Source organism: Galeopterus variegatus, unplaced genomic scaffold, assembly GCF_000696425.1.
Source record: "Galeopterus variegatus unplaced genomic scaffold, G_variegatus-3.0.2 Scaffold12394, whole genome shotgun sequence".
NCBI classification, from domain to species: domain Eukaryota; kingdom Metazoa; phylum Chordata; class Mammalia; order Dermoptera; family Cynocephalidae; genus Galeopterus; species Galeopterus variegatus.
Genome location: NW_007738505.1, coordinates 19,315 through 30,881, shown reverse-complemented (window position 1 = coordinate 30,881; position 11,567 = coordinate 19,315). Strand labels below are relative to the sequence as shown.

General features: G+C 35.8%; 1 protein-coding gene across 1 annotated transcript in view; it reads left to right on the top strand.

Moving 5' to 3' along the window:
- The window catches only part of MMP10 (matrix metallopeptidase 10 (stromelysin 2)), an 11,182-nt gene extending 457 nt beyond the window's left edge, over positions 1 to 10,725 (top strand). Inside the window, exons 2-10 of the mRNA XM_008563021.1 lie at positions 1,367 to 1,611; positions 1,704 to 1,852; positions 2,265 to 2,390; positions 3,811 to 3,975; positions 4,153 to 4,297; positions 5,125 to 5,258; positions 8,195 to 8,354; positions 9,069 to 9,172; positions 10,337 to 10,725. Of these exons, the coding sequence (XP_008561243.1) occupies positions 1,367 to 1,611; positions 1,704 to 1,852; positions 2,265 to 2,390; positions 3,811 to 3,975; positions 4,153 to 4,297; positions 5,125 to 5,258; positions 8,195 to 8,354; positions 9,069 to 9,172; positions 10,337 to 10,437 (1,329 nt within the window). The 3' untranslated portion in view covers positions 10,438 to 10,725. The remainder of the gene's footprint in view (positions 1 to 1,366; positions 1,612 to 1,703; positions 1,853 to 2,264; positions 2,391 to 3,810; positions 3,976 to 4,152; positions 4,298 to 5,124; positions 5,259 to 8,194; positions 8,355 to 9,068; positions 9,173 to 10,336) is intronic.
- Positions 10,726 to 11,567: the final 842 nt, after the last annotated feature.

Sequence of the window (11,567 nt, the reverse complement as noted above, 5' to 3'; positions counted from 1 at the left end):
TTCCAGCACAAAGCAGAATGATTCGATTAGAAGTTACTGTGCCAGAAAATGTAGCATAAGACCAAAATGCTGGAGGTGGAAACTCTCTTCATGTTAACAGGGAAGGAAAGAAAGGCACAGGTAGTGGATATAATTACTCAATGTTACAATAAAATAGTGGCAGCTGCTCTGGGGATAAATGAAGAGAACAAGTAGAAAATATATGAAACTTCTCTGGCTTTCGAATTTCTTTACTGAGGCGGGTCAGTGGGCAAGGAGACTGAGTAGGCAGGTTGAAGTCAGATTGTAGAAGGCCCTAGAATCCCGACAAAGTAATTCAGTAGGAAGCAGAGAGCCACTAAAAGATTTTATGCATGAGAATGACATAATAAGAGCAGTTTTTAAGTGAAAGTATTATGCAAAAAATAAGCAGCTATCTAGGCACATTTTGAAGAATGCCTATTTGATTTCAAGGAGAGTATCTTTCATTTTATCATTTTTACGCAGTTGATTAATGTTTACTGAATACCTGTTCTTTGTTATGTATACATGGTAAAGGTTGCAATCATCTGTGAAGATGATTTAATATAATTTCTTCCAGTTGTATTAATGTTTGATTTTATATTAACTTTTATTTTTCTTTCCAAAAAAAGGATTTCTTTAATGAAAATAATTGGAAAGAGGGAAAAAAGCAGCTATCTAGGCACATTTTGAAGAATGCCTATTTGATTTCAAGGAGAGTATCTTTCATTTTATCATTTTTACGCAGTTGATTAATGTTTATTGAATACCTGTTCTTTGTTATGTATACAGGGTAAAGGTTGCAATCATCTGTGAAGATGATTTAATATAATTTCTTCCAGTTGTATTAATGTTTGATTTTAAGTTAACTTTTATTTTTCTTTCCAAAAAAAGGATTTCTTTAATGAAAATAATTGGAAAGAGGGACCATGCTAATTTTAATCTTCAGATAATATTTATTTGCCATGTTTGGACAAAAGAATTTTTTTAATGATGGAAAATGGAAAAAGTTAGATATATTCACTCAAAGTATCCATACAATTATGTTAAAGGAGGGGTTCTTTTTAAAAAAAAAAAAAAACATACTAGACCTGAATTTTCTTTTCTTCCTTTCTTTTTTTATTGAAGCATAGTTGATTGTACATATTTGTGAATTTTCAATTTCAAATTTCTTACTCAACTAGCAAACTAAATTGCACTGAAATTTTAAAATTTGTGCAAAGATAATAAAATGAGGAGTCAATGAAAAATCAAATTGTGTGAAACCTACTTTTGTCTTAAAAAAATAGAGAAAAATTAAAATAGATTGTAAAATTTGAGTAAATTGCTAAAACTCATAAAAATGACCTAAATATTATTCCATTAGCAATATCTAGAAAAGTACTACAATCTCACAAAAGACAGGAAACAACTTCTTAGAAGAAATGACAATGGTCCTGTTGTTAAAAAAATCCAAGAAATGCAGAAGTTCCTCGGATTGGAGGTGACAGGAAAGGTGGACTCCAGCACCCTGGAGGTGATGCATAAGTCCAGGTGTGGAGTTCCTGACGTTGGTCACTTCAGTACCTTTCCTGACACGCCGAAGTGGAAAAACACTCACCTTACTTACAGGTAATGGTTCCAAAAAGGTTTCACATACTATTGAAATTTTATGAGTTAGTATGGCAGGAGAAAATAATATCTCTTCAATTTTTCTCATACAGGATTGTGAATTATACACCAGACTTGCCAAGAGATGCTGTTGATTCAGCTATTAAGAAAGCTCTGAAAGTCTGGGAGGAGGTGACCCCACTCACCTTCTCTAGGATGTATGAAGGAGAGGCTGACATAATGATCTCTTTTGCAGTTAAAGGTAACAAAATAAAATATCCATTTATCTGGTGCTTTAGTCCTTTCAGGCTGCTAAGCCAAAATACCTTATACTGGGTAATTTATAAACAGCAAAAATATATTGCTGATAGTTCTGGAGGTTAAGAAGTCCAAGATCAAAGTGTTGGCAGATTCAGTCTATGGTAAGAGCCTACCTCAGAGATGACAACCTCTGTGTCCTAACAAAGTGGAAGGGCCAGGAAGGGCACTAATCCTCTTAAAGTTTTAATCACCTCCTAAAATCTGCATCTCTTAATACTATGTGAATTGGGTATTAAGTTTCAGCTTTTGGGGGAGACACCAACATTTAGACCATCGCATCTGGTGTTGTCTTATTGGAAAAGAGTAAAAGAAATTCTGAAAACTTCTATTTGCATTATTTTTTTCTCTGTCAGAGCATGGAGACTTTTACCCTTTTGATGGACCAGGTTACACCCTGGCTCATGCCTATCCACCTGGGCCTGGGTTTTATGGAGATGTTCACTTTGATGATGATGAAAAATGGACAGAGGATACATCAGGTGAGTCATAAGATCTCTGGATAATTTCAGGAATAATGTCTAAACACACCCAAGAATAATTTGATTATCTAAAATGAGCAGTAAAAAAAAATCCTAATAACTGAAATTTCTGATTATCTAAGTGGTAACCAGAAGTACTCGTCATTTCAATCATTGAAGAATTTTAGAAAATATCTCTATTTCCTTCTTGGCCCCCATCAAGTGAGCACCATTCAGTCTTCTTTCCACACAGCTCAGGATCTTGTAGAGGTCTTAGGACCAGCATAATTAATAATGTTTTTCGTCTCTTTAACTGTAGATGACTAGGGTAGAATGAATTCTGTAGAATTTGTTTGGATCCTAAAATGTGCCCTTGTGTTTTTTTCTCTTTTTTCCGCTTGCCTCCTTTTTTTCTTAAAAGTAAAGATCAGAAGAAAATGCCAGGAACTAAAGGAAATTGCTACAAATAAAAAAAAAATAGACACTGTCTCTAGTTCAGGAGCCTTTTTTTTCTAAGTTAGTTAAAACGAACAGTGACCAAAATAAACTGACTTCTGAAGTTTGAAAACACACTGTTGAAACAATCACTATTTCTGAGATTGGTTGGAATCTTAAGTAAATGCAAAAAGCGTCTTTAGTGAGGGTACAAACCTGAAGTTTGTGCTGCATGAAATGATCTAGTTTTATTTGAACAACTATTATTTTCTGCATAATTGCTTGGAGCCTTAGTTAAATAATTTCTACTACTAATCTCAATAAAACTATTTTTGCAATATAAAGAAAAGCTGACTCCAGCTGTGTTTGTGCTACAGAAAACTGTTATTGGGTGTGTTTCTGTTTTAAACTGAAGACTGTGCATATCCAATGGCACCTATTACTGAGAAGATTTCTGACAACCAAAAATTATTTTATTATAATAAACAGTAAGAAGAACAAATCAGGCCAGATTCCCACAGGAAATAACCAGAGTTTTGTTGCTTAAGAGTTTGAAGAATAACGTAAATACTCTGATTAATTTCAACTGAGGTTGCAATTGGTGTATGTTACTAAACTTGAACAATGACTAACTTTTTATTTTTAGACATTGAAGAGCTATATTTATTGATGTTCTATTAGTCTTAGTACCTACAAAGAAATATCTTTCAGAAGCAATGTTTATCACTGTCAGTTGAGGAATCGTGACATATTTTTTTCTGACCAAGGAGAGAACTAGGGAGGCATACGGTAAAAAACTGTCAATATATTGACTTCAAATCAACCTTACACAATATATGAATTTCTATGGAGTATGGAATATGCCAATCAATGAACCAATGCACAAATAAGGAAAAGATATTGTGTGATCCCAAGCATGGCCTGTATGTTGCTGGCATGTGTTCTGTATGTGTATTTATGGAATAAATGGCTGTTAGACTCTGAACATTTATGATTTCTTAAATAGGGACCAATTTATTCCTTGTTGCTGCTCATGAACTTGGCCACTCCCTGGGTCTTCACCACTCAGCCAACACTGAAGCTTTGATGTACCCACTCTACAACTCAGTCACAGATCTGAGCCGATTCCGCCTTTCTCAAGATGATGTGAACGGCATCCAGTCCCTCTACGGTGAGTGACACTGGGGATGTTAGGCATTGCAGCTGTGCAATGATGATCTTCAGGAAAGCTTTAATATGCTACATAATGTTTGATCACAAAACACCTTGGGAATGTTGGAAAGCATATAGATTGACAGCCACCTCACATTTCTGCTAATGTTTGCATCTCCAAATCTGTTCCCTTTAGGACCTCCCCCTGCCTCCTCTGATGACCCTGTGGTGCCCACGGAATCTGTCCCTCCAGAACCTGGGACCCCCACCATGTGTGATCCTGCTCTGTCCTTCGATGCAGTCAGCACTCTGAGGGGAGAAACGCTGCTCTTTAAAGACAGGTCAGATTGGAAAAGTATATTTTCCTATCTATTCTTTTGATCTGCAATGCTTAGGGAAAAAACCAGAAACTTGATAGAGATTTTTAAATGAAATAGTTTCTCTACATTTTGAAATCACTCAGACATGTTTCTTGTCACATTTTTAACACATCCTTAGACTTGTCCAGATTATTTATTTTACAGTCTTACAAAGGATGATTCTAGGTCATGAGAATGCAAATTCAGTGAAGGCAAGGGGTTTTATCTATTGTGTTCACTTTTTAAATATCACAAATGATGGAACTTCCTCAGAAAGCACTGGTGGAGCTTTAGAAGCAGGGCAGTAACCTTACTTTGCTAAAAAATGCTACTGTTTAAATTAATTAACTTTAGAAAAAGTGATATATGGTTATGACGCAATATTCAAACAGTACCAAAAGATGTAGAGTTAAAAGAAAAATCTCTGTCCCATCTCTGACCTACAGTCCCCTAGTTTCCCCAATATGTACAACTACTGCTATCAATTTCCTTTGTATATTTACAAAGATGTCCTATTCACACACAAGCATAAATAGGTACATAATATTTTCAGAAAATATTAATAGGTGCATAATATACATACTGTTTACAGACTTTTAGAATGGAACCAAGCTAAATAATTATACTGGAACTGGTTACAATCCCTGCCCTAGATTTCATTACCCTGAAATCACATGCGGGAGAATAGTGCAATACAGACTTCTGCAAACAGGTGAATTAGCATTGATTGAAAGAGGATAAACACATGTTTCTTTTTTTCATATATCCAAAGGAGAAAGACAATAGCAAATAATTCTTATATATTTCAGATATTTTTGGCGCAGATCCCACTGGAACCCTGAGCCTGAGTTGAATTTGATTTCTGCATTTTGGCCCTCTCTTCCATCAAATTTGGATGCTGCATATGAAGTTAAGAGCAAGGATACTGTTTTTATTTTTAAGGGTAAGTACTATACAAGAACTTAACTTGGAATAAATCATATTGCAAAAACTTTATCGACACGCATTTTCTCCATTACATTAAATTTTGAATGGTTTATTACTGCAAGACTTAGTGTTAATGCTTTAATAAGATTTGTATAAAGAATTTCTATAAGATATGTATAAACTCTTTAAAAAGCATCGAATGATGCTTCCTAAATAAATAGATGATATTCCATATTCATGGACAGAAAAATTCAATATAGTAAAAATGCCAATCTATCTATAGATACAAGACATTTTCAATTCAAATGCCAAAAGATTTTTCATGGACTTAACAATTTAGTTCCCTAATTTATATGGAAGATCAAAGGCCACAAATAGCCAGGATACTCCTGGGAGTAATCAGACGAGGAGAAAAGCCCTGTGTTATAAAGCTTTAAAAGGTGAGATATTGTCGTCCCAGTGTAGGCATGGATAAATTAACTAATGGCATTATCCAGGCCTGGGGCTCCTTGGTCCGATTTTTAAACTACCATTTCCATTTGTTTTGTTGGTAATATGCTATTTGAGCTTCTATTACTTCTTGAATCGGTTTTCTTAACATATTTTTCTAAGAATCTGCCAATGTTTTCTGATATCAAATCAATTGGTATAAAGTTTTCAGAGTATTATTTTATTTTCATTTTAATTATTGCTAAAACTTGGTTCCCCTTTTTCATTCCTAGTATTGAATCTTTTTGCTTTTCTCTCTTTTCTTCATCAACCTCATGGGATATTTAATAATTTTACTGAAGATAACTGACTTTTGTCTTTGTTGACCCTCTCTGTTGTATTTTAATTTCCTATTTAATCAGTTTCTGTCCATATTTTTATTATTGCTCTCATTTTTAAAAATTTATTCTGTTATTGTTTTTATAACTTCCTAAGATTGATATTTACCTTATTAACTTGCAACCTTTTTTTCTTTTCTAATATGAGCACTTATGCCTACAGTTTCTGTCCATATTTTTATTATTGCTCTCATTTTTAAAAATTTATTCTGTTATTGTTTTTATAACTTCCTAAGTTTGATATTTACCTTATTAACTTGCAACCTTTTTTTCTTTTCTAATATGAGCACTTATGCCTATAAGTAACCCTTTTTTCCCCTTTATCTCACAAATTTTGATATACAGTATTTTCATTTTGTTCACTTTTATATGTTTTTTAATTTCCAGTTTTATTTTTTTCCTTTGACTCAAGTTATTTAGGAATATTTTTAAATGTCAAACTCTATAGGCATTTTTAAAAATATATTTATTTCTGAGAATATCATTTTTTTTCCTTTTTGTCTTTTTTACTGACTGGTAACGGGATCGCAACCCTCGGTGTCGCGCCTGTACTGGGGACCGGCAACGGAATCGCAACCCTCGGTGTTGCGCCCGCACCGCGCTCAGCCAGTGAGCGGGAACCAGTCTCCACATGGGATCCGAACCCTCGGTGGGAGCGCCGCCACACTCCCAAGCGGCGCACTCTCCAGTGCGCCACCGGGCCAGCCCCTGAGAATATCATTTTTGTAAAGCTTAAATGAAATAATGTAAAATTGTGTTGGAAATTGTTAAGGGTTATATAACTCTGAAGTATTGCTATTATCCATTCATTTATCTAACATTTATTTATCACTTGCACTGTGCTGGGCACCATGCTCATTAGTGGAGGCCAGAACTAAAAGGGGCTTATGTTCTAAAGGGGCAGCAGAGATGAAGCCATCAGTGTACCAAGTGCTGGGATTGAGAGAAGACAGGGTACCATGGGAGCACAGAGGAAAAGCACCTGACCCATACTCAGGGTTCAGCAAAGATCCCTGGGAGGAGGCAATGTTTAGGATGAGTTTTTAGGAGAACTTTGCTGTATAGAGATGGCGGGGTGTGTAGAAAGTGTAAGGGTCTTTGATGCAGAAGGAACTGTTCATGAGAAAATAAGAGTATATCTAGACCTGCTCAGACAGGTACAAGTCATTGAGTTCAGATGAAGCAAGAGTGATACACAACAGCTGGGCATTTTACTATTTTCTTAAAGTATTTTTCCTTTTTTCAAAGATTTTAATTATTTTATTTTAATATAAAATATGGATATAGAAACACCACACCAAATATATATACAGTTTAATAAATTATTATAAGGTTACCACATTTGCCACCACCACCCAGATAAACAGACAGAACTTTGGTTGCAACCCCAGAAACTCATCCATGTGTCTCATTCCAATTACAATCCTTATGTCCTCAGAACTATGATCTCAACCTCTAAGTAATCACTTCCTTACATTTGTAGTGGTTTTCTAGCCTCAGTGTGAATTGCTACAAACTGTAGCTTAGTCTTGCACATTTTTAATTTTTTAATTATTATTATTTTTTTTTTGTTTAGATAATTTATTATACATACATGTGGGGTGGATTGGCATTTTACATTAGTTACTCTGCCAGTGGTGTGAGGAAGGGATTAAGGCTTGAGAGACTGAAATGAGTCCATTTTCCTAATTCCCTAGAATTAGGGAATTGAGTAGATTCCTATAACATTCATAAGAAGTACAGATTGGACTTGGTGACTATGAGATATCTAAGAGGAAGTATCCGATAAGCAACTTGACCTATTGATGTGAACCTTGGGAGAGGGCTAGGTTAGAAATTTAGATTAAGAAGTCAACAGCAATTATAAGAGATAACTAGAACTAATCACTATAATTTATAGATGATAAATGTAAGACAAAGAAAGGGCAGTGACCCAGAGTTATCTGCTAGGTTTTTTGTTCATTCATTTATTTACTCATTTAGGGAATATTTATTAAATACCAGCTATGATCTGGGCACTTGATTAGTGGAATTAAAAGCAAGACTTCCTGTTTACCACAACGATGCACTATTTCTAAAACCAAATGGCTTCATTCAAAATTTCTTTGGTTTATTTTTTCAATAGGAAATATGTTCTGGGCCATCAGAGGAACTGAGGTACAAGCAGGTTATCCAAGAAGCATCCATACCCTAGGTTTCCCTCCAACCATAAGGAAAATTGATGCAGCCTTCTCTGATAAAGAAAAGAAGAAAACATACTTCTTTGTAGAGGACAAATACTGGAGGTAAGATGAATAGGGATGCCTTTGTATGGAGCCTAATTAGGAAAATTATTTTCTTTCTTTAAGGATATCTCCTACCCCCATCCTCTAACTTCCTCTCACTTCAAATTTTCTGTGATTATAAGAAAGTCAGCTTATAGTCGTTCAACTTCCCCAATACAAAGGCATCAGAATGGTGATCACTGGGCCATTTACCCAGACACCAAAAGACATCATGAGAGGCCATCTGAGATCCAAAGGCACATTTACTTCTCTTCCCATTGCCAGTCACCATGTGGCTGCCATAGGAAGCCCAGGTGTGGCAGGCTGTAGAGACAAAGTCTCCAGGGTCCCAGAGAGAGAACCAGAAGTTTTTTGGTAGCTAAATGATTTAATTCAATTTGCATCTTACATGTATGCAGTCCTCATGTATTTGTGGCAGAAAAGTACTTGGTTTCTACATGTCCAGACTTAGAAAATTCACCCCAGACATACATGTGGAACCTCTGCAGAATAGCATGGTGTCATTGTTTCTGTGAAAAATGCTGTTTTCTGTGCTAAGCTTATAAGCCCAGGAAAGTCACATACCATTGTAGCCCTAAAAATGTTTAATACTTCTCTGCACAACTTCAAAAGTTTATCTAGGATTCCACACTAGAACATTAACATCACATCATACAGCTGTGTGTAACAGGACCTTCACACAATATTGAACTGTATTTCTTCCATTTGGTGCAGATTTGATGAAAATAGAAAGTCCATGGAGCAAGGCTTCCCCAGACTAATAGCTGATGACTTTCCAGGAGTTAAGCCAAAAGTTGATGCTGCATTACAGGCATTTGGTAAGAGGACTTTCATTTCATTTTCAACGGGGGCATTTCTGGGCATTTTATGGTATCAAATGAAGTGTAGAATCAAAACAGTTTTCAAATCATTCAGTCTTATATCCTCCAAATACCTGAAATTTTTAACTTTCTGATTTACGCAAATTGGGTTTAAATTTTGTATTTCTTGACTAACTTTCAAGTCTCTGTTTCATACCTGCACACAAAATCAATGGATACTTCCTCTCACTGAAGCCATTATCTTTGAGGTCTCTGTTGATATAAAAATAGAACCAAGTATGAGCGAGGTGTACTAATGGCTGGTTGTCTCTCTCCTCTATCTCATCCCAGGGGGCTTTCTCTGGCTCATGTTGGTATAAAAATAGAACCAAGTATGAGCCAGGTGTACTAATGGCTGGTTGTCTCTCTCCTCTATCTCATCCCAGGGGGCTTTCTCTGGCTCTCTGTTGCAGACTTCAATTGCCTACATTAGTCATTTGTAAATAAACAGTAGTCCCCTCTATGCTCAAAATAGACACGATTTGATTCCTGGCAATGAGTACACAGGAAAACCAAACTTGTGTTTGCTTACTCTAAAGGAATTTTGAAGGGAGCTGCCAGGGCTTGACAACGAAAATGCTCATGGGGCTGATGATCTTGTTGCTAAAAATGACTTGACTATGATGTATGCAAAGCATGAAATGGACCTTTTCATGCATTATATCATTTATCTGATTCTCTTGGGTCCAATTGCCTCCCAAGCTGTGACTTAGGACCTACTGGGGGAGGAGAGGTTGAGAAGAAAAGAAAAGAAACTAAGATTTTAAAATATCATAGAATTGTTATCTATTTAGAGAGAGTATATTCTAATGTTTTTGGAGCACTGGCTTTAGAGTCAGACAGAGGAAATGGAATCTTCCCTCTATTTTTCATTAAAGATGTTACTTTGGGAGAATTGCAAAACTTTGCTAATTTTCAGTTTTGTCCTCATAAATAACACCTCACACTTTTTTTGTAAAGAGAGATGAGATAAGTCGTGTAAAGCACTTATCACAGTGCCTAGCACAGAGTAACCACTTAATAAATGCCCTCCATTATTAGCTCGCTCTTATTCTGTTATGCATATCGCAAAACTGATATATTTGAAGAATGTCTCATCATCATTTTTGTCTATTTTTACAGGATTTTTCTATTTCTTCAGTGGATCATCACTGTTTCAGTTTGACCCTAATGCCAGGGTGGTGACACATGTATTGAAGAGTAACAACTGGTTAAATTGTTAGGTGAGATAGGGAGAAGACAGACATGGGCATTTTAAATGAATCTAATAATTATTCATCTAAAGTATTATAAGTAAAAATGTCTAATTATTCCTGTGTGTGCTGTGGCCAAAGAAGATGAGCCTTGCAGACATCTTCATGCGTCATGGAGCATTTGTATGGACCTCTTCCCTTGCTCTTGAATTACATTGAATAGAAGTGAGAAATACTCATGTGCGACAGGCGAGAATGTGTCTACCTGGGTGTTTTAATAATTATTTAATAAAGATTTTTATTTTTGGCCTGTTCCTTCTTTCTAGAGTAATTCATGCTTGATGCACTGAGCACACTGTGGACTGAGCATTTGACAAATGCTCTGCCAGTAGGTGTAGTGGGACCACATACATATGGATGGGTCATATGGCTGTCATATACTCTATTCTTGGCACCAATAGTATCTTTATTGTTAAGTGTTCTTTACACACCTAAGTAAGAGAGAGGTAGGTTAATAATTGTCCTGCAGGGCTAGTTCTGGGCAAAATTGGGAAATAGAATTCTAGAATGTTGGAGCCTAGGAAACTAGCACACTATCTACTCCATAATTTTACAGGTGGAGTCCAATCCTCTCTTGATTCAACCAAAATCTTTCTTCAGTGGCACTCCCTGTCTGCCCTAGAGACCAAGTTCTGATATCATCTTCACCCTTTCATTAAAATACTCTCATGTTGCCATTTTGTATCTGGCAGCTCCGCGGAGATAAGAATTTGTGTGCACATGCCAATCATATGACAGATTTATCACCACTAAGTTTTATGCTTTACACCACACCAGGTACACGATAGAAACTTGTTCATTCTTTTATTGACTCACTTACATGCCAGGCACTGTCATACATGCAAGTAAGAAACACACATTTAACCCAACCTCATTGAGTTTTGTCTGGTGAGAGAAAGAAATCAAATGACAGAACACAAATTAATGTATAATTACAAATTATAAAGGAATTATTAAAGAAATGACAAAGTGGTAGAGGAGAATAATTTTGGAGGAGGGTCCACTTGCTAAAGTTTGGTTATTAGAAGGTCTGTCTGGGACAATAACAAAAAATGAAAATCAAAGTCCATTTAGCAAGGTGGATGGGTAGGAAGAGATAG